The sequence below is a fragment of the Perognathus longimembris genome, chromosome 1 (genome assembly GCF_023159225.1).
Source record: "Perognathus longimembris pacificus isolate PPM17 chromosome 1, ASM2315922v1, whole genome shotgun sequence".
Classification (NCBI taxonomy): domain Eukaryota; kingdom Metazoa; phylum Chordata; class Mammalia; order Rodentia; family Heteromyidae; genus Perognathus; species Perognathus longimembris.
In genome coordinates, this window is record NC_063161.1 from 75,438,179 (window position 1) to 75,461,310 (window position 23,132).

Below are 23,132 nucleotides of genomic sequence, written 5' to 3' on the forward strand. Positions count from 1 at the left end.
TCACGGTCCCACGCGCCGCGGTGCACACCGGGAGCTGGGCGGGCCAGGCGCTTCCATCCCGGAGCCCGGCGCCGTGCTTCTCGAGGGCTGGGCTTCGGTTTTCGGGGTCTGGTTTTCGTCTGGCGTTAGTGGTCTGCGTTTCACCATCCATCAGTAATGGCCTGCCTCATCATCCCGTACTGCTGCGACTGGCAGGCTTTGGGAAAGTCAAGGAAGTCTACACTGGGTGAACCAAACGTTGCTGCTCAGGAGGCTGAGACCTGAGGACCGTGGTTCGAAGTCAGCCTGGGCAGGAACATCCGAGAGAGAGTCTTAACTCCAACTATCCAGAAAAAAGAAAACAAGGAATGGAGCTGTGGTTTAAGTGGTAGAGCACCAGTCTTGAGTGAAAAAGCTCAGGGAGGGGCTGGGAATATGGCCTAGTGGCAAGAGTGCTTGCCTCTTTTACCTGAAGCCCTGGGTTCAATTCCCCAGCACCACATATATATAGAAAACGGCCAGAAGTGGCGCTGTGGCTCAAGTGGCATTCCTATAACTATTCAGTCCTATCTACTCAGTAGGCAGATAGTGGGCAAAAGTGGAAAGGCTTGTCTGCAAAGTAACAGAAAAAAAAAAAAAAAACCTGGCAGGGATGTGGCTCAAGTGGTAGAGAACCTGCCAGCTTGCCTGCTTCGCAAGTTTGAAACCCTTGAGTTCAAACCTCAATAATGCCAATAAAAAAAATAAATGTCCTGAACTAAGCGTGGCAGCACACACCTGTAATTCAAGCACAGGAAGCAGAGAGGGAACTATGGAGAGTTCTAGGACAGCCTAGGCTACAGGTTGAGACCCTTGTCAAAAAAACACTACAAGGGGCTGGGAATATGGCTTAGCGGTAGAATGCTTGCTTTGCATGCTGAAGCCCTGGGTTTGATTTGTCAGCACCACATAAACAGAAAACGCTGGAAGTGGTGCCCAAGTGGTAGAGTGTTAGCCTTGAGCAAAAAGAAGCCAGGGATAGTGCTCAGGCCCTGAGTCCAAGCCCCGGGACTGGCAAAAAATAAAATAAAACAAAAATCAGACCACATGGACCCGGGGTAACATTTCATTTACTTGATTTAAATATATGTACACACACAAATATGGGGAGACATGCATACATACATATATATGTATGTGTGGAGAGAGGATTGTTTTTTTTTTTTTTGTTCCTTGTTGTTGTGCTGGTCCTGGGGCTTGAACTTAGGGTGTGGGTGCTGAGCTTTTTTGCTTTGGCTAGCGCTCTACCACTTTGAGACACAACTTCTAACTTTTTAGAAGTTTACTGGAAATGAGAGTCTTTTGGATTTTCCTGCCTGAGCTGGTTTTGAACTGTAAAGCTCAGATCTGGCTTCTGAGTAGCTAGGACAACAGGTGTGAGCTACCACTGAACCCAGTTATATAGTGTTTGTTTTTGTTTGTCTTTTCATAGCTGAGGAAAAAATTCAGGGCCTTGCATTACTAGGCAAGCACTCTTCCACTGAGCTAAATTCCCAGCCCCTATTGTGGTGTTTTGTTTTGTTTTTTTAACCCCCAGTACTGGAGCTTGAACTCAAGGCATGAGCACTGTCCCTGGCTTCTTCTTTTTGCTCAAGGCTAGCACTCTATCACTTGTCTACCAGCACTCTACCAGCTGGTCTGATTTTGGGTAGAGGGTTCATCCCTGCAGGAACAAGGCCCCTACAAAAACACGCCAAAAATGTTCATTGTGCTATTCATTCAAGAACCAGGTAGAAATAGCCCATGGGGAACTGATGATACAAACTTCAATGCTACCCATGCTCTGCCCTGGCTGGCTGACAGCCTGGCTGGGGAACCAGCTCTGGGTATAAATAACTACAATGCACTCACTGCATAGAGAAGCAAAGGAGAGAATGACTAATGGGGTGGAGCAGCATCCCAAAGCTGGGGGGTGTTTATGGTGGTGAGGGGAGGAGCACAAGAGGCTAAGGGTTCTGAGAGAGGCTTCAAGAGAAGGGAGTGAGTGCCTCTAAGACTCCACTATAAAATAGCTCTGATGTGACTCATAGCAGGGAATTAGAAGGGTCCTACCCTCAAATAGTGGCCTGGTGCCAGCTGCTAGGTCATTTCTTTTCATCCAATAGGTCAATGAACTGGTGTTAAATAGCTCCATGACCTTGATGGAAATGCTTCTTTGTTAAATATGCTCTCAGAGCCAAGTTTCTAATGATCAGGGAATGTAGCAATGAGCAGATCCATTTAAAGTAAGCAGTCTGTACCTGAGTGTTCCAATGAGACAGGTCCCTAAATGATACCATATAGATGGGAAATGTGAGGAAAGAGAAGGAAGAGAGAACACATGGACAGTTAGAGAAGAGAGATTTCCACCTGGAGAGCTGGAGGAGTTAGAGGTGTTGTCTAGGCTACCAGTAAAGAGTGGGTAGAATCTGTGTAAGGGAAGAGCCCAAGTATCTGATAAAGAAAATAGGCAACAATCACTTCCTGTTTTCGGCGCAGCTGTTGTTACCTAAACCGCAGTGGCGGCGAAGATGGCGTCTACCAGCCGGGCACAGGAGCTGCAAGCTTTGATGAGTTTGGCAATTCCAAGTACCATAATCGGAGAACAATGAGTAGTTCTGATCGAGCAATGATGAATGCATTCAAGGAAATCACTACTATGGCAGACAGAATCAACCTTCCTCGAAATATAGTTGATCAAACAAATAATTTATTCAAGCAAGTGTATGAGCAGAAGAGCCTGAAGGGAAGGGCTAATGATGCCATAGCTTCTGCTTGTCTGTACATTGCCTGCAGACAAGAAGGGGTTCCTAGGACATTTAAAGAAATATGTGCTGTATCACGAATTTCTTTTTTTTAATTTAATTTATTTATTAATTGAACACAAATTTTTTGACAAGGTGTTGTGCAAAAAGGGTACAGTTACATAGTAGGGCAATGTGTACATTTCTTGTGATATCTTACACCCTGTTTTTATATCCTTCTCTAGGTCAGGTAGACATATAGACAATATACAATGTATCAAGAACATATACAGTAGCCATGTGGCCACGCCCAAGAAAGTTCGCCTAGGGCTTTAAATGTAATGTCGATATTAGACCATATGTCAACAGTAGTCTTATATGAACGTACATACATAGCTTTTGAGCTATTTTATTCCCCGGAGAGGTCAATTCTTTTTAATTAATTTATTTGTTTATTAATTGAACACAAATTTTTTGATGAGGTATTGTGCAAAAAGGGTACAGTTACATAGTAGGGCAGTGTGTACATTTCTTGTGATATTTTACGTCCTGTTTTTCTATCTCTTCTCTAGGTCAGGTAGGCATATATACAATATACAATGTATCAAGAACATATACAGTAGCCACGTGGCCACGCCCAAGAAAGTTCGCCTAGGGCTTTAAATGTAATGTCGATATTAGACCATATGTCGACAGTAGTCTTATATGAACGTACATACATAGCTTTTGAGCTATTGTATTCCCCTGAGAGGTCAATTTTTGACCTTTATATGTTGAGTAATTGTTTGGTTTTAGTTACATACTGTTGGGTCGCTGCCCCAATCCTGTGGGGAATACTGTATCACGAATTTCTAAGAAAGAAATTGGTTGGTGTTTTAAACTTATTTTGAAAGCATTAGAAATCAGCGTGGAGTTAAGTACCCACACCTAGAAGAAATTGGAGATACTGCTGGTGTTGCTGATGTTACAATTAGACAGTCCTACAGATTAATCTATCCTCTATTTCTCATGCCTTAAGATGAATAAAAAACAACTCTTGGAAATTGATAGAGATGTGAGCAATCTATACTTTTTTTTTTTTTACCATCCTGGGGCTTGAACTCAGGGCCTGAGCACTGTCCCTGGCTTCTTTTTGCTCAAGGCTAGCACTCTGCCACTTGAGTCACAGCACCACTTGTGGCCATTTTCTATATATGTGGTATTGGGGAATTGAACCCAGGGCTTCATGTATAGGAGGCTAGCACTCTTGCTACTAGGCCATATTCCCAGCCCCTAGATAACATTTTTGTAGTAGGTATGTAAGACAAGGTGCTTTACCACTTGAGCCACATAGCTAGCCCCTCCCATGCTTCTTTAATGCCAAGGCTGCTTCTCTGAGATCAAGGATCCTGTCCTCTCTCAGGTTTCCTACCAGGGTCCCAGGTACAGAGTACTTTGACTTTGGCTGAATATTGTTGTTGTGTTTTTTATCAGAATTGGGACTGGAGGGGCTGGCAATGTGGCTTAGTGGTAAAGTGCTTGCTTAGCATGCATGAGGCTCTGGGTTCAATTCCTCACTACCATGTAAATAGAAAAGGCCGGAAGTGGCTCTGTGGCTCAAGTGGTAGAGTACTATCCATGAGCAAAAGAAGTTCAGGGACAGTACCCAGGCCTTGAATTCAAGACCCAGGGTAGCAAAAAAAAAAAAAAAATTGAGGCTTGAACTAATGGCCTAGATACTCACTGTCTTTTAGGTTTTCCACTCAAAGCTGGTACTCTACCATCTGAGCCATAGCTCTCCTTTCAGCGTTTTTTCTGGGGGGGGGGGGGAAGCGGTTGTGGGCCTTGAATTCTGGGCCTGGGCACTGTTCCTGATCTCTTCAGTTTGGTTAGTGCTCTACCACTCAAGGCACAGCGTCACTTCTGGTTTTCTGGTGTTTAATTAGCGATAAGAGTCACAGACTTTCCTACCCTGGCTGGCTTTGAACCATGATCCTCAAATCTCAGCCTCCTGAATACCTAGGATTACAGGCATGAGCCACCAGGACAGCCACTTTGGGCTTTTTACTGGTTAATTGGAGAGAAGAAGGTTTGAAACTTTTCTGTCTTGGGCTGGTTTTGAACCACAATCCTCATATCTCTGCCTTCTGAATAGTTAGGATTACAGGTGTGAGCCACCAATGCCTGGCTCTGACTTGTTTCTTCAATTGGCCGTCTGGCAGCTTTTTCTTTTAGCCAGTCCCAGGGCTTGAACCAAGGGGCCTAGGCTCTGTCCTTGACCTCTTCTGCTCAAAGCTAGCACTCTATCACTTGAGCCACACCCCATTCCCGGCTTTTTCTGTATATGTGGTACTGAGGAGTCAAACCCAGGGCTTTGTGCATGCTAGACAAGCACCACTAAGCCACATCTCCAGCCCCCTTCTAGCACCTTTTGTCTTGTTCCTTTTCCTCACCCCCGTTCCCCTTCCCCTCAGTGTGGTGTCCACATTTCCCACCTTACCTAGACACTCTCTGGCCTCCCATGTGGTGCAGTACGAGCAGCTATATGGTCTGTCTTCTTCATCTTAGGCAACTGGGATCTATTTCCTGCATCCTGAGTGCCTGTATCATCCTCTCACACCCCTAACCTTGCAGCTTTCTGATTCTGCAAGTGGAACTCTTGTGAACATAAAATGAAAGTAACTGTGTGAAAGTTGTAGACGAGAAGCCTCATGCCCCATGACTGCTGGGCTATATCACAGCCCTGCTGGCAAACACCTCCTGAACTCCCAGTCCCTCTCAATTCACATGCTAAAACATTCGGCACCTGGACATTGCACAATGTGCACTCAGATTTGCAGAGTGTTGACCTCATTCACATTCAGTCTCTCAAAGAGGGCTGTCAGACCTCCTGCACCAGCTGATAGACTCCAGAGGCTTGTGGTTCCACTTCTCTCATTCCTCAGGACCCTATAGCTTACATCTGGTCAAGACCATCTGCTTGCAGCCCTGTTCTGAGGCTTCTTGGGAAGACAGGAGAAGGATGGAGTCAAGTTACTGAACCAATGTGAGTGCGCTCACAGCAGCCAATGGAGAAGACTTGGGAGCAATCGTGGTACCCCATTTTTTTCCATTTCTTGTTGATCCCTACTTCTAGTCCCATCTCTAGCCTCCATCCATAGAATGCTGTCTGCTTGGTCCTGACCAAAGCTGAAAAATATCCTCACCCCTAATGATCTTTTAGCTCCTGTGAACCACTACTGGCATATGGTTCTGACCTATACAAACCCTGCCCCATTGGAGGTTGCTGCTGCTCTTGGCCTTTCCAGGGCAAGACAGTAGGACAAGACAGTCACTTACAGCCAAATAAAACTCCTTCATCACCTTAAATCGTGGCTTTGTGGATTTTCTCGACTCCGAGGTCATTATACAATCACTGCCACTGCAGTACTTCTAAATACCAGGAAAGGCTGTTAGAGTTCCTGTGCCAGGATCCCAGTCAGATATCTGAGTCAGCTTGGAGTCAACTTGATGCCGACCTTTAGCTAGAATTCTGAGGGCCAACTGTTAGGTTGAGAATCAAGAGAGTGGAGAGGAAGGAGCTTCTCAGACCCTCAAGGCATGTCCCTGCCCCTTCATTCCAACATTGTTGCCAGATTTAACTTCTCATTCTCAAATCAGCTGGCTACTAGTTACTGTAAGGTCCACCCCGGGAGAGCTCCATGCAGATGCCCCCCACAGTTACCTATAGGTTCAACAAACTCTGGACATTTAGTGTCTCTTCCCCACCCCCTCCCTGCCGGGCCCCCAGCTCAGGACTTGAAGGGAGAAGCAGTGGGGAGGGCCTGCCACTGGGCCAGGAAGGTCAATCATTTGACATTCAGGCCCCAATCCGCGCACACCTTTGAGTGTAAGTGTGTGTGTGTCTGTGTGAGAGAGAGAAAGCGCCACTTCCAGCTTTTTCGGTTTACGTGGTGCTGAGGAATCGAACCCAGGGCTTGCCGGGGAAGCACTCTACCACTAAGCCACATTCCCAGCCCTCACGCTCATTTCTTTTTCCTAGATTTTTCTGTTAGCTACCATGGAGGTGCCTGGAATGAATTTGTTGAATGAACAAAAGAGCAGGTGTGCCATTTATTGCACCTGTGGATCGCGTGAGCCAGCCAAGTGGAGTTGACTCTCCGCCTAGGTCTTCGGAGCCCCGGGGTAGCCAGAGCTGTAACAACGCCTCGGCCTGGGGCCCCGCCAGAGTGGGCCCCGCCCACGGCAGGGGTTGGAGGGCCTGGGAAACGCCCACCTGCCTGTGCCACTCAGATTGGTTCAGCCGCCTCAAGGAGGCGGGTCTAGAGAAACGTGACAGTGACGTCACCCCGGGCAGAAAAGCCCGGCGCGCTCCCAGCTGGATACTGCGGGCGCAGCTAACCTGGTGAGTACGAGGTGTCATCGTGGGTGGGCGGAGGAGCGCGGGGGACAGAGGAGCACGGGGGACGGGGCCTGGAGGACCGGGATTACCAGGAGGACATGCACCGAGCTGGGCGTTGCCGGGAAGGGCGCTGGGAAGGAACTTGGGCCAGGAGGATCGGGAGTAGCGCCGGGGACAGGGCCCGGGAGGATCAGGAGGAGTGACGCGGAAGAGGTCGGTAGGACGGAGAGGAGCGCCGGGGATGGGGCCGGGAGGATCGGGAGTAGCGCCGGGGACGGGGCCGGGAGGATCGGGAGGAGCGCCAGGAACGGGGCCCACGGCTGCGCTCGGTCGAGCCCGGAGCTCCGAGCTGCCCCTGGATCCTCGGGATCACGCGGGCCAAGGTCGCCATTCGGGTTTCGTCCTCCAGATCCGGCAGACCGCGGCTCCGGGCGAGAGGAACCTCCTGACATGGCATCGGAGGTGAGTTGGAGCGCACCGGGAGGGCTGCGTGGGGCTTGGTCCTCGCCGGCTCCTGGCGGCCGGGGCTCACGTGCGCTCCGCCCTCGCCCGCACTCCCGGCGCCCTCGGGAGGCCGGGGCTGCAAACACCACGGCGGGGTTGACCTATGGGACCGGACCTGGGCGGTGGCGAGGAAAGGTGCCGCCCCCTCCTGCTGACCCCCTCTTGGGTCAAGATCGCGCCGCCCTCTGTCTGCTTGGTGCTGGTGAGGGGAGCCAGGGGTCTGGGAGAAGCTCCCTGGGTTCCAGGCCTTTCTGGCCCTTATTAGCTGCCCAGGCACTTCCTCTCCTTCTGTCCAGCCGAGTATATCAGTTGAGAACGCTTTTTCATGGTGGAGAGCTTTGAGCCCAATCTGGACTTTGGAGCCAAACAGATTTGAGCTCTTTAGACCTCTTTTGCTCCTTTGTAAATCAGGGACCACAGCACTTAGCTCACAGGAGGGAGTATTTCATATGCACAGTCCCACAAGCCAAGCATTTTTCCTTGTACCTGCTAAATTAACTGTTCATTCTCCTCCACCTGGTTTGCCTCCCTGTCCTAACTCCATTCTGGATCAGATGCTTGTTGTCTAAGAGCTGCGTCCACTCCTCCAAGTGGGCTTTTCCCTCTCCTCAGTGCCCTGTTGGAGGTGCCTTTCTGAAGCCAGAGGGGTGGGAGGAAGCTTGGTCCTGGAGCATTATGGAAGCACAGTCTGTCTTCAGACCAGGCTCCAGATGTTCCCCGGCTTGCCCTAGGCCATCCTGTGGGTTAGTACTCATTGTTCTGGCTGCAGCAGTGCTTGTTTACCACTTACTACTAACAAGCCAGGTCCAACAGCTTGCTAAGAGGCTGTGCCAAACCCTTTCTTGGGCATCCCCTCCAGCAGGCCCCTGGCTGGCTCCCAATTCTGACTAGCTGGAGTTAGCCCTGAAGCTGGTGTCAGGCCCAGAGCTCCACCAGGTGCTTTGTAGAGATGAGTCTTGGTAGGGGACCTGAGGGGTTGAGGTGCCCCACCATCAGATGGAGGGGGATGGAGGCTGTCTCTGCAGGTCAGAGTCCTTTGGCAGCCAGAGCTGAGCACTGAGGGGTCAGGGGTCATCTCTCACAGCCTGGGCATAGTGGAGGTCTCTGGTGTCCCCGCAGGGATCAGAAGAGGATGTAAACCCACTTTAGCTTCTCCCTTCATCACAGCTGCATTTTCCAAATCCATGTAAAAGGCACTGTGCTATGCGTTCACTTTGCAAGCCTCTTCTAACTGAATACCACAACAAACCTGTCATGACACTTTCATCCCTGCTTTATGAAAGGCAGCCTGTTGTTTGGATTTTTATGATAACATACTATACAGTGCAATACATCACTGTGTTTTTTGTTTGTTTTGTTTTTACCAGTCCTGGAGCTTAGACTCAGGACCTGAGCACTGTCCCTGGCTCCTTTTGCTCAAGGCTAGCACTCTGCCACAGCCCCACTTCTGGCCATTTTCTGTATGTGTAGTGCTGGGCAATTGAACTCAGGGCTTCATGTATACGAGGCAAGCACACTTGCCACTAGGCCATATTCCCAGCCCCATCACTGTGTTTTTATATATAATCACCTGAGGTTCTGGTGTTCACAGACATCCAAGGCAGGACATTGCAGGGGGACATACATACCCCACAGCCCTTCTCGACCTCCCCCCACACACATAAATTAAGCCAGTGATGTCACATGTGCTGCACCCCCCTTCCCTCTGCCCCATGCCCTGGCCTATATCCTCTTTCAAAATGCAGGTGTCTCTCCCCTTGCCTCTGTCCCATCCCTCTGTCCTCAGCAGCTCCTAGGGGTGACTCCCTAGAAGGGCAGTGACTAGTGAGGTGAGGCAGAGTGGTGGGAGTTGGCATGTTAGCCCCCCTCCACCAAGCTATGGGGAGAGATAAAACTATCTGAAGACGGCCCTCAACTGTCTCTTTGTCCCTGTCATGGATGGTCAGGACACCAGAGGCAGAGAAGTTATGGTGGAAAATATGTTCTGACCTGGCTGTCCATCATTCCACCCAGCTCTACCCAGTGTCCCACCCCTGGTCACAGTGGTTACTCTGCACCAGAGGGGGGAGCCTTTTAGGTGGGAGCAATGAGGCTGAGCTGCACAACTCTGTGCCTTGGGCTCCCCCATCTCTATAGCAGGATGGTATTGGTGCCTACCTCAGAGGGTTGCTGTCAGTGCCCAGCACATAGTGAGACAGTGATAGATGCTGGCTAATAGGCTTATAAGTATTCTTACTGGACAGGTTGTGATAATGCCAGCTATGCTGGGGGACGTGGGAAGATCAAGGTTTGAAGCCAGCCCAGGCCAGAAAATAAAGCCTGGTTCTCAACAAATAAGACAGTGTGGGGCTGGGAATGGCTTAGTGGTAGGGTGCTTGCCTAGCATGCATGAAGCCCTGGGTTCGATTCCCTCAGCACCACATATATAGAAAAAGCCAGAAGTGGTAATGTGGCTCAAGTGGTGGAGTGCTAGCCTTGAGCAAAAAGAAGCCTGGGACAGTGCCCAGGTCCTGTGTTCAAGTGCCAGGACTGGCAAAAAATAAAAAATCATTTGGTGTTGGGAATGTGGTGTAGTGGTAGAGTACTTGCCTAGAATGCATGAAACCCTGGGTTCAATTCCTCAATACCACATAAACAGAAAAAAAGCTGGAAGTGGTGCTGTGGCTCAAATGGTAGAGTGCTAGCTTTGAGCAAAAGCTCAAGGAGAGTGCCCAGGCCCTGAGTTCAAGCCCCAGGACTGGCAAAACAAAGCAAAATAAAACACCTCAGGTTTCCAGGATGACTTCTCACTTTGGTCAGTGGCAAGGTCCACAGATTTCTGTTATAGTCCCAGGCATGCCGGCATCTGCAGTGGGGGAGAATGCTGCTGTTGGTGTCCAGCTACATCCCCACACTCATGCCCTGAGTTGCTGACCTCTGAGTTCTAGAACCCTGCCTTGTAGTCCCCACTGAATGCTTCCTGAGGGCCCTTTTTGAGAGGCTCTGTTCTCTCTGCAGAGTGGGAAGCTGTGGGGTGGCCGGTTTGTGGGTGCAGTGGACCCCATCATGGAGAAATTCAACTCGTCTATCTCCTATGACCGGCACCTGTGGGAGGTGGACGTGCAGGGCAGCAAGGCCTACAGCAGGGGTCTGGAGAAGGCAGGGCTCCTCACCAAGGCAGAGATGGACCGGATCCTGAATGGCCTGGATAAGGTATTTCCCAAGACCAGAGCCCCTCCCTGGAGCCCCTTCCTGTGGCCCCAGGCCCCCACCATATTCCTACGCATGGGACCCTAAGCTGGCATCTTGCTGTGTGGTAATTACACAGTCAGCAAGGATCTTGGTAGTAATTACACAACAAGGTGTGGTATCCCCGTATGCGAGTGTACTGGGCCTGAGATGAGCTCTCAGGACTCAGGGGAATGGGACTCTACATAAGGACCACTGGCCATCTAGAGAGGAGGAGGCAGGCAGGGCCCTCACGGTCACTAATTCCTGTCCACTTGTCCCCCTGGGTTGCTCCTTACTATAGGTGGCTGAAGAGTGGGCCCAGGGAACCTTCAGACTGAACCCCAATGATGAGGACATTCATACGGCCAATGAGCGGCGCCTAAAGGTAGGACGCCCCTCTTCTGCTTTCCATCATGCCCTTGGCCACCTTGTCAGAGAGCAGGCAGAGTAGAAATATGAGACCTCAGCTGGACCAGGGACTCGGGCAGCAAGGGAGGGCAGCTGGCCTGGGTGATGCCCTGTGCTGTGGGCACCAGCCACTCGCTGACCCTCTGCTTCCTTCTACTCCCAGGAGCTCATTGGAGACACCGCCGGGAAGTTGCACACTGGACGAAGTCGGAATGACCAGGTGCCACCAGCCCCTCTGACCACAGCCCTCCATTCAGGGGCACAGGGCCCCACAGCAGTCCTGATCTCCCAGGAAGGGACTGCCTCCCTGAGTGCCACCGCCTTTTCTCCACAGGTGGTCACAGACCTCAGGCTGTGGATGAGGCAGACCTGCTCGAAGCTCTCTGCTCTCCTCTGGGTGCTCATCAGAACCATGGTGGACCGGGCAGAGGCGTGAGTCCTGAGGTGGACAGGTGGCAGGGAGGGCTGAATAGCTAAACTTGTAGTGAGTATTTATTTTTGAGATAGGGTCTTGAACTTCTCTGCCTGGGCTGGCCTCAGACTATAATCCTACTTTCAATCTCCCAAGCAACTAGGACTACAGGCATGAGCACCATATCTGGGGTCATTACACATATAGACTTTTTCACAAATATAGCCTTACTACCAGGCAGTGCCACAAACCTCCTCCCCTTGGGCCCCGCTTGGAGCTACCAACAGGCTCTTCCCAGTGGCTCTGCTTACTGGCTTGGCTAGGTGCCTTTGCCCAGGCTAAGGAAAAACCTCTCCGTGGTCCATCCCCGGACCTCACTGTCCCACTTCTGGCCTCTTCCTGTGAGACCTGTTTATCCACAGGAGTGCACCCAGTCCTCTGTGCAGGAAGTTCTGCAGCACTGCCCTACTCTTCCCTGGAAAGATCCAAGCAGACACAGCCAGGCCTCACCGAAGCCTCCCCCTGAGGCTCAGCTGGACCAAGCCCTGAAGTGTCCTGTTCCTCTTGCCCTACAGGGAGCGTGACATCCTCTTTCCTGGGTACACACACCTGCAGAGGGCTCAGCCCATCCGTTGGAGCCATTGGATCCTGAGGTGAGCCGGTGTGGTTCCAGACAGCCCGGGTGCCATGGTGGGGGCAAGGCCTGGGGCAGCCCTCATTTCTAGCCCTGGCTTTTCCCAGCCATGCTGTGGCACTGACCCGAGACTCTGAGCGGCTGCTGGAGGTGCAGAAGCGGATCAATGTCCTGCCCCTGGGAAGGTAAGCAAGGCCTTAGGGCCCCCGAGGCCTGGTGGGGGTGAGACCTCATGGTGAGTTTGTCCCGTGAGAGTGGATAGAAAGGGAGATGCTGAAAGAAGGAAAAGAGGGTGATTGATTAGCTGGGAGGACCGTGTGTGGGCCTCTAGTTCTCTCTAGAAGGGAGATAATCAAGATAATGAGTGTGTCTGAGCAGAACAAAAGCTCTCTCAGGACAGAACTGGAGGTACAACTCAAGTGGTAGAGCAACAAACCTGAGTGAAAAAGCTAAGCAAGAGTGCAAGGCCCAGGGCTGTGAATATGGCCTAGTGGTAAAGCACTCACCTCGTATACATGAAGCCCTGGGTTCAATTCCTTAGCACCACATATATAGAAAAAGCCAGAAGTGGCGCTGTGGCTCAAGTGGTAGAGTGCTAGCCTTGAGCAAAAAGAAGTCAGGCCCTGAGTTCAAGCCCCAGGACTGGCAAAAATAAACAAAACAAAGCAAGCAAACAAGAGTTCAAGGTCCTGGGCTGGGGATATAGCCTAGTGGCAAGAGTGCCTGCCTCATATACACGAGGCCCTAGGTTCGATTCCCCAGCACCACATATACAGAAAACGGCCAGAAGCGGCGCTGTGGCTCAAGTGGCAGAGTGCTAGCCTTGAGCGGGAAGAAGCCAGGGACAGTGCTCAGGCCCTGAGTCCAAGGCCCAGGACTGGCCAAAAAAAAAAAAGAGTTCAAGGTCCTGCATGCAATCCCCAGTACAATTTCAGAAAATAAAGGCTTTCCAAGGATGCTCCCAGAGGCCATCCAGGGCCCACAGCCACTGTTTCCCCTACACAGTAGACAAGTTCTGGTGCTCAAGATGGTTAGGCCAGGGAAGGGACCATAGACCTGGCAACTAAGGCTGAGTTCTGGGTGTGCACATGTGGTTATGCCAAGGCCTGCCTGCCAGGAGCCCTGATCACTGGGCGTCTTCTGTCTCTACAGTGGTGCCATTGCTGGCAACCCTCTGGGTGTGGACCGGGAGTTGCTCCGAGCAGGTGAGGTGCTCTCCCATTCTCCCTAGGGAGGACTGCAGGTCCCACAACTTACACAGCACGAGACGGGGCAGGGTCCTTTGTTCATTAGCTGTGATCATGGGCTTGTCTGTGGCCAGGGAAACTGAAGGTGTGTGCTGCCCTCCTGGAACCTATGCAGAGATTCCTTGCCTATTGCCTGCCCCTCCCTGGGGCTGGGCCTTCTAGTTCAGATGAGAGACACCCCCCCCCACACACACACACACCAAGCCCTTGCCCTTCTGACCAGCCCTCTTTTCTCCTCACTTCCAGAACTTAACTTTGGGGCCATCACGCTCAACAGCATGGATGCCACCAGTGAGCGAGACTTTGTGGGTAAGTCTTAGATGCCAGCCTTCTGCTTTGTCTCCAGGCCAGCCTTCTGCTTTGTCCCTGGCCACAGCTTCTCTCCAGCCTCTTCCCATCACCACAGGGTCTACCCTCAGCTCTTGGATGGTGGTGGATGCAGTGAAGGCATGGTGGCCTCAGAGCTTTGTCTCTCTCTTCTTTCTTCCAAGCCGAGTTCCTGTTCTGGGCTTCGCTATGCATGACGCACCTCAGCAAGATGGCCGAGGACCTCATCCTCTATGGTACCAAGGAATTTGGCTTTGTACAGCTCTCAGATGCCTACAGGTAAGGCCCAGGCCGCACCTGCTGCTTGACTTCCTTCCCTCCTCCTCACCCCACCCTTGCCCAGACCCGAACTTACCCTGCCAGCAGACTGGCTGAGAGCCAGGCAAGCCTCCATCCCCAGCATCTTTGTCCCCAGCACAGGAAGCAGCCTGATGCCCCAGAAGAAAAACCCAGACAGCCTAGAGCTGATCAGGAGCAAGGCAGGGCGAGTGTTTGGGCGGGTAAGCAGAGCTGAGAAGGGACTGGGCTACCCAGCAGGCCCTGAGGGGACTGGGACAGCTCTAGGGTCCCAGCTCCTGAGCCTCACTCCCCCCTGCAGTGTGCTGGGCTCCTGATGACCCTCAAGGGACTACCTAGTACCTACAACAAGGACTTACAGGTACGAGGCTGGGGACAGGGAAGGACCTCCTGTCTCCCTGCCAAACAGCAGTGCTTGGGAGTCTGATTCACCTTAGCAGGGACTCAGCCATTCTCCTGTGCTGGCACTGCACCCTGGCCTCTCTAAGAGCTTGCTGCTATTCCTTGGTGTGGATATGTGAGGTGCCTAGTGTCCCCAGGGAGGCAATGGGGAGGTCTCCTCAGAGACACAGGGAGGCAGTAGGGTATCCCCATAGAGAGACACGAGGAGGCAGTGGGGAGTCCGGGAGTCCCTGTGGAGGCAGCGGGGTGGTCCCCACGGAGACAGAGTTGCTGGGCCTCACTCTGTGACATGTACCTCCCAGGAGGACAAGGAAGCAGTGTTTGAAGTGTCAGACACCATGAGTGCAGTCTTGCAGGTGGCCACTGGCGTCATCTCTACACTGCAGGTAAGCCCCACCCTTCTCCACCTCACCCCACTCTTCTCCCAGATTCCTACGTGCATGGTGGGCGTGCTAGGAGGAGGTCTTGAGAAGTGGCCAGGGAGGCTCGAAGGCATTTTGTGCCAAAAGTTGTAGCAACAGAGTAGATATGTGTATGGGCATCAATAGGATAGGTGTGGACTGGACATCAATAGACATGGATGGACATCAGTACGGTAGATGTGGATGGACAGACTCAGGGCTCCAGGTCCCAACAATTGCGCAGAGTAGATTTGGGGGGAAATTTCAGGGTACGACAATTACAGCCAAAGAAGCCCTGTGTCTCCCACTACCTTTCCCGAATAACCAGCTCATGGCCATCTTCCTTTAGTTACCTCTACCCACTACCTCCAGTCTTCACTTCATTCCATTGCTGAGTAGTTCAGGAGACTCTCTAAACATAACTTGCTATTTTTTTGTTTTGTTTTTATGTGGTACTAAGGAATTGAACCCAGGGCCTCATGCATGCTAGGCAAGCACTCTACCACCAAGCCTCATTCCCAGCCCCTAATCACCTCTTATTGAAGCTGTATTTTTTTTACCTTCATAGAACAGATCTGTTTTAGAGCTCCCCAAATTGACAATCTTTGGGCAGCCATCCCTATCCTCCTGCATGTGCATTCTTTCCAACGTAGGGATCAAGATGCCAGGCCTCCGCAGGTCATACCCCAGCCCCGGGGAGATGGAAGTTACACTCCTCACAAATGCATGCCAGGAGTCACTGATCGCAGACTTACCACCACATTGTCCTCAGTCTTCGAATGGTGGCAGGAGCCTGCTTGCAGCAGAAGACCAAATCAGGGTGGTGTTTAGCCACACCTCCTACCCTAGCTAACTACTGCAAGCTTCTAGACCAATCTTATTTTTAATAAATCTTCCAAGTAGTTCTCTTTCTTTCTCTCTTCCTTCCTTCCTTCCCCCCCTCTCTCTCTTTCTCTCTTTCTTTCATCAGTCGTGGGGCTTGAACTGTAGGCCTAGGTGCTGTCCCTAAGCTCTTCAGCTCAAGGCTAGCGCTCTACCACTTGAGCTACAGTGCCACTTCCAGTTTTCTGGTAGTTAATTGGAGAGTCTCATGGACTTTCCTACCCATGCTGGCCTTGGGGGCTGGCCTTGAACCATGATCCTCAGATCTCAGCCTCCTGAGTAGCTAAGATTACAGGTATGACCCAGCAACACCTGGCGCAAGTAATTCTGATACGAATTTTTTTTTTTTTTTTTTTTTTTGGTGCTGATCCCAGGGGTTTGAACTCAGGCCTAGGTGCTAGCTGTGATATTTTGTGCTCAAGGTCAGCACTCTACAACTTAAGCCACAGCTCCACTTCTGGTGCTTTTTTTTTGTAGTTTATTGGAAATAGGAATTTCACAGGCTTTCCTGCCTGGGCTGGCTTTGAACCTTGATCCTCAGATCTCAACCCAAGTAGCTGAATTACAAGTGGAGCCACTGGCTCTCAGCTTGATGATAAGAACAAAGGCAGTACAAAGCAAGCCTAAAAATTAGCAGTAATTATGAGAAATCTCAAGTAGAGAGGCCAGTGGTTAAGAGCAGGTCTGCCCAGGTCAGGGGCATCCTGTGTAGGGGTGGAAGCAGGCCCTGGACCTGGCGGCTTCAGGGCTCAGGAGCCCCAGAGCTCACAATTTGTGGTCGGGTCCCCAGATCCATCGTGAGAACATGGCCCAGGCCCTTAGCCCTGACATGCTGGCTACTGACCTTGCCTACTACCTGGTGCGCAAAGGGGTGAGTGTGAAGCCATCCCCAGAGGTGGAGGGGCACAGGGGTGTGGGTATCCCTCAGCTGTATGGGGGCGAGGTCTGGAAAGGGTGTGGGTACCCAAAGCAGTCCTGAGCCAAGGAGGCCCATGTCAGCACTCCCCACCCCCTCGTTTCCCAGATGCCGTTCCGCCAGGCTCATGAGGCTTCAGGGAGAGCTGTGTTCATGGCAGAGAGCAAGGGAGTCTCCCTCAGCCAGCTATCACTGCAGGACCTGCAGACGGTCAGGTGTGGCCTCTCCCTTCCCTCCACCACATCTGGGGGTGGGGGGGAGCCAAGGGGACGGGCAAGGGCCCTCATCGTCCTCTCCCTCCCCAGTCCCCTGTTCTCAGGAGACGTGAGCCTCGTGTGGGACTATGGGCACAGTGTGGAGCAGTACAGCGCTCTGGGTGGCACGGCCCGTTCCAGCATCGACTGGCAGATCGGCCAGGTGCGGGCACTGCTGCAGGCACAGCAATCCTAGACACCCACAAGCCTGCTCCCAAATAAAGTAGACCCCACAGGAGATGCGCATGCCTCCTGGCCCAGCCCGTCTCCCCCTTGGGGGGCTGGGGTGGGGTCTTGTGAGCTGGCCCATGGGGCCACTGCAGACCAAAAGAAGTCACTCCTGCAGAGGGGAGGGCTTTCTACCAGAGCCCCTACCCCATCCAGCCTCACCCATGCACCATAGGGCATCATAGGGACTCGCTGCTGGGGGTATCCACTTGGAGTCCTGGGTGCCCCTGGTGGTCATGGTGGACAAGTCAGTGATTAGCCATCCTTCCTTCTCAGCATCTTCTAGGTTCCCCTGTGCTCATTCTCCTCGTGCTCAATCCAGCCTTACCCTGACCCTGCACCATCTATCCCAGGGTATCCCATGGGCAAGGCCCATGCAAGGCCATGGGGTAACCTGAACACTCCTGAGAAGCATGGTGCACATTCATGGAGCTAGTTATTCAGTCAGTGTGGGATGCCATGCTCAGGTCACATAAAAAAGAGACAGAGCAGGGTACCTGTGGCTCACGCCTGTAATCCTAGCTACTCAGGAGGCTGAGATCTGAGATTGTGGTTTGAAACCAGCCTGGACAAGAAAGTCCATAAGACTCTTATCTCCAGTTAACTACTCAGAAAAAGCTGGAAGTGGTGCTGTGGCTCAAGTGGTAGAACACTGACCTTGAGCACAAAAACTCAGGGACAGTGCTCAGGCCCTGAGTTCAAGCCCCCGGACACCCTTCTCCCCCCAAAGACAGTGCTTCTCCACCTAGAGAGTGTCATGCTGATCTTGCTCTGTCTCTACCCGTGATGTGAGGGACACAGATGTGATATCCTGAGTGCCCAACCCTGGCAGCAGCGAGGGAGGGATGGAGAGCAGGCCTGGTGTGTGGTTAAGTGTTCTGAAGAGCCCTCAGAGGCAGCAGACATCCACACAAGCTCACAATCTTACAGAGCAGTGGAGCTCATAATGTGGCTCCTCACCAAGGAATTTAATAGAAATACCAATTTCAAACCATACCTCACTGAGCTGCTGGGTAAGGCCTGAGCCTGCTCTGCAGGTATTCTTGCTGATTGCTGATTGGGAGTCTGAGGTCTGTAGAGTCTAGTCGTGCTTAGCTGGTGGAGGACAGCAATATTACCCACCACCCAGGGACACTGCAGACCGCTTCATTTTACCACGAATTCACAGGTGCCTACTGGGTGTGCTAGGTCAGAAATTCCAATCCTGAGAGAATGCCAAAAAATGAGTCTCAGAACTGGAAGGGGGGGGGGGGGCTGGGAATGTGGCTTAGTGATAGAGTGCTTGCCTAGCATATGTGAGCCCTGGGTTCAATTCCTCAGTACCACATAAACAGGGGGGGGGGGGAAAAAAAAAGCCAAAAGTGACACTGTGGCTCAAGTGATAGAGTGCTAGCCCTGAGCAAAAGAAAAGTTCAGGGACAGTGCCCAGGTCCTGAGTTCAGCCCCAGGACTGGCAGAAAAAAGAGGAAGAAATGGAAGAGGGCCTTTCCTCTGACAAACAGCAGCAGCGTTATGATAATTACATAGAATGGAGTGAGCAAGGTGGCTGTGATGCCTACTGTAACTCCATCGATGAGCACACACACCAAGACATATGTGAGAAATCTTTCACTCCTGCTAAAAGTTCCAGGCCATGGTCCAGCCACAGCACAAGCAGGGGCTCCAAGGGGGAAGGGGATGGTAATGAAGGAAACCAAGAGGCTGATAGCACAACTCTGTTTATTCCAGCAAAAGCCTTAGCTATATGCACCTGTCACATGCTTGCGTAATATCCTAGGACCTGCCTCACTGAAAAGTGCAGACAACATGCATCCTTCATTCTATTTCAGTCTTTGTCCACCATGCTCCTTCAGCTAAGCCCCCAGGCCCAGAAGCTTAAAGAAAACACTTCTCCAATCAAAAGGGCCAGTACTTGTAGCCCTGAGGGTTGGAGTCAATGGTGGTGGAGCCTTTGCTTACACTGCTAGCTCTTGGCACCTCAGGGTCTGCAACATCTCCCCCTATTTTGTTTTTTAAGTTGAGCAAGTGTATATCAGCCTGGACCCGGATCTCAGGAGGAATGGCAAAGAAAGAAACACCAAAATAATTAACAGGAAAATGCCCAACAAATACCAAAAGGAATGTTGCAATACATTTCCCAGGTTGGATCCCTTTAGGTAATGGAAAACGGAGGCAGCTAATTTCTCAGGATCTGCTACCTTTAGGGTAGAGTGGCCAATATATATCTGTCCCTGAAGCTCCACAATGTCAAAGCTCAAATCATTACAGGACCAGATTCCTGAAGTATATTGCTGGATATCAGTCCAAGTTACATTTCCATCATATTTAAGAGGGGTAATGTACTGACAATTAGCATGGCACCTCATTTTTAACTGGGTCTGTAGCAGTTCCACCTGATTATCAACATACAACATGGCTGTTTCCAAAGCATCCAGATGTTCCCCCCCCCCTTTTTTTTTTGGCCAGTCCTTGGCTTGGACTCGGCCTGAGCACTGTCCCAGCTTTTTTTGTTCAAAACTAACACTGCCACTTGAACCATGACCACTTCCAGCTTTTTCTGCTTATGTGGTGCTGAGGAACCAAACCCAGGGATTCTTGCATGCAAGGCAAGCACTCTTACCACTGAGTCATATTCCCAGCCCTTCCACAATCTTTTTTATCTACTCTCACCTGTGTCCCAAAGGTGCCAGAACCATTTTTAGCTAAAGTGCTATACATATATCCTGTATATATGGTTTGGGTAAGGGTCACAGTGGAAGCAGTAGCACTAGCAATTAGAGTTATGATAGCAATAATATTGGCAAGCAATATTCCCAAAAATCTGTGGGAGCAGCTAAGAGCCATCCGGACCTCAATAGCAAACTGAAGCCCAAAGTTACTATACCATGGTTCTATCAACAGGCAATGTAAGATAAGGGGGTTGCATAGTTACAAACACTGTGCTCCAGGAAGTCTGAGGTTACTTATGCAGTTACTGAGAACATAATTATTCCTGCAAGAGGCATGTAAAGCATCCCCATCCTTTACAATCACCTGACCCAACCACCAGCATGTATGGATGCACAACACAAGCTTGCACAGTAAATGATACAAATCCGTGGAATGGGATAGGTCTCTGGAAGGTACTGGAAGGTGAGAGGCATTAGTCCAAGTTGGCCTCAAGGCAGCAGCCAGTCTCCAGATGTCAGGGTGAGCTTGTCCACATGGGCTGACCAAGATGGTGACTGGAAAGGTCCCATTGATCACATCACTCTGAGACTAGTTCTGCAATACATAGTGGGGGTCTCCACCACCAGAACAGTAGGCAAGGTGTGTTGAATCCACAGGCTGTCCATGGTGGCTGGTCATTGGCAGCTTTGGAAACCTCTGGGCATAGTGGAATCCAGATGGGGGGCCCGGTATCTCCTGTCAAAGCAACTCTTCGAAGTGTTATGTATAAGCTCCATCCTTTTCCATCTATACATCTTTTCCTCCCAGAGGAAGTCAGAGCCATAATCTATCCCCGAATACCTTACCATACATGTCCATTCTACCACACTAACACATCCATGCATGCTGTCCAGGGATATGCAAATAGGCAGGCTGGCAGACAGCCCAGTCCATTCTGTTGGTTTAGAACATGGCTCCAGAAATCCAGCACTCTCCCCTAAGGAACCCTGTGGGATTGGTGTACGCTCTCATGGATGGCTCCTCCCACAACACTGGGCAGGTAAGAGATGGGTCAGGCAAGTAAGCCCAGTGGACTTTGGCTGACACTTGGGCACTGGTTATCAAGGCAAACATAGCCACAAACAGGGTTTCAGGCATGGGGGACTTCTCTACCCCTTTAACTATCACTTGACCCTTGGAGGTAAGGACCTTTATTTGCCCCTATGTTGGGAATGGGGCCCTCCAGCAGTGGGTTGCTCCTTCAAACTCATTCTCTGGAACGACTGATGGAGTCTCAGCATGGCACTTCTGCATCCTGTGGAAAAAACACAAGCATATCCTCAGCTCCATCATAAAGAGGGATCTGGACCATTCCAGACTCCATCAAGGGATCTTTCCATTTTGCCATTGCCGTGGGCAGGGAAGCTCTCTCCCACCGGCAGTGGGCAACAGTGAAGCCATCCTCGGAGACAGTTAAGAAATTTAAAACAAAAATGGATAGGGATATAATGATATGTGGTAAGGCCTTCGGGTAGCTAATTCCTCCTTTTTTATTTTTTGAATTTGATTTTTTAAAGTAGCATGGGCTTGCTCTACCATGCCCTGTCCTTGTGGATTATAGGGGATATTCGTGGTAAGAGTAGTACGTAGCAGTGAGCACAGTGTTTTAAAGGCTTGGGAGTATAAGCAGAACCGTTGTCAGTTTTAATTTGTTGAGGCAAATCCATAAAGGCAATAAATAAATAAATGTCACAAATAAATGTGTAGCAACATCTCTATAAGCCTCTCCTTTGTGACAGGAGGCAAAAAGCAATCCAGAGTAAGTGTCTACAGAAACATGAACATAGGACAAGTGCCTAAAAGAGGGGACATGGGTCACATCCATTTGTTATAACTGCCCAGGCAGGAGACCCTGTGGGTTAACCCCAATGGTGGGAGTAGCATGAGCAAGTGGACAATGGGCACATTGGTGACCTATTGCATGAGCTTGCTTGTGCATTCATCTATAAACTGTTCACAAAAGGAGGCCACATTCTGATGAAATTTTTGGTGGGTGTGGCATGTAGCATCAACGGGGCAGCAAGAACATTGTCATGTTAAAGGTCCAGGTAAAAGAGAATGAGCACGTATATGACAAATACAGGAGCTGTGTGTTGTAACAGTTGCTACTGGAGAATAGTTAAAAAAAAAAAAAAGAAGAAGAAGAAGAAGATGGGGCTGGGGATATGGCCTAGTGGCAAGAGTGCTTGCCTCGTATATATGAAACCCTGGGTTCGATTCCCCAGCACCACATATATAGAAAATGGCCAGAAGTGGCACTGTGGCTCAAGTGGCAGAGTGCTAGCCTTGAGCAAAAAGAAGCCAGGGACAGTGTTCAGGCCCTGAGTCCAAGGCCCAGGACTGGCAAAAAAGAAAAAAGATGTAGCAGCTCCTCATCTATTGTAATAGTAATGGCATCCCAAATACATTGTAAAACAGAAACAACATACTGGCTATCTGAGTACAAATTTATAGCAAAAGAATACTGCAGCTGGGCGCCGGTGGCTCATGCCTGTACTACTGAGGAGTAGCTACTGAGGAGGCTGAGATCTGAGGATCATGGTTCAAAGCCAGCCAGGTAGGAAAGTCTGTGAGACTCTTATCTCCAATTAACCACCAGAAAGTGGCACTGTGGCTCAAGTGGTAGAGTCCTAGCCTTGAGCTGAACAGCTCAGGGACAGAGCCCAGGCTTAGAGTTCAAGCCCCATGACCTACCGGAAAAAAAAAAAAAAAAAAAAACTGCTGTAAAGCCAAAGTAGCAGCAAACAGCTCCACTCTTTGTGCAGAAGTGCTATTATATTGAACCTGTATGGTGGAAGTATGATGAGGGCATTGTAACACAAGCCTCACATTTCCATTCTTAGACCCATCAGTAAACATATTGGGAGTATTAGCAATAGGCTCAGGGGAAATAAAGGAACAGGCAGTAATATAGTGATCATCAGCAAAATGTAACAATGGCAATGAGGGCAAGTGGAAAAGTACCTGCACAGGAAAATTGGCCATGGTAGTCTGCCATTCCAAGGAAGTTTGTAACAGGCTATCAAACCCAGTCCTTAGTCATGTGCAGGCTCAAGGTATCAGGCTCATGCCCAACCAATTGAATACAATGCTGCCTGCATCCCTTAGAAATAAGTGAGGACTGGGACTGGGAATGTGGCTTAGTAGTGGTAGAGTTCTCGCCTTGCATGCATGAAGCC

The 23,132-nt window shown here is 50.6% G+C and overlaps 1 protein-coding gene across 1 annotated transcript; it reads left to right on the forward strand.

Moving 5' to 3' along the window:
- Positions 1-7,101: 7,101 nt before the first annotated feature.
- Asl (argininosuccinate lyase) lies at positions 7,102-17,258 on the forward strand. The gene is made up of 17 exons (XM_048329535.1): positions 7,102-7,125; positions 7,532-7,584; positions 10,624-10,818; positions 11,138-11,221; positions 11,408-11,464; positions 11,579-11,676; positions 12,232-12,309; positions 12,398-12,475; positions 13,443-13,495; positions 13,784-13,846; positions 14,029-14,143; positions 14,280-14,364; positions 14,463-14,522; positions 14,866-14,949; positions 16,637-16,717; positions 16,871-16,977; positions 17,068-17,258. The coding sequence occupies exons 2-17, from the start codon at positions 7,573-7,575 to the stop codon at positions 17,210-17,212; spliced, it is 1,395 nt and encodes a 464-aa protein (XP_048185492.1). The 5' UTR covers positions 7,102-7,125; positions 7,532-7,572; the 3' UTR covers positions 17,213-17,258.
- The last annotated feature ends 5,874 nt before the right edge of the window (positions 17,259-23,132 follow it).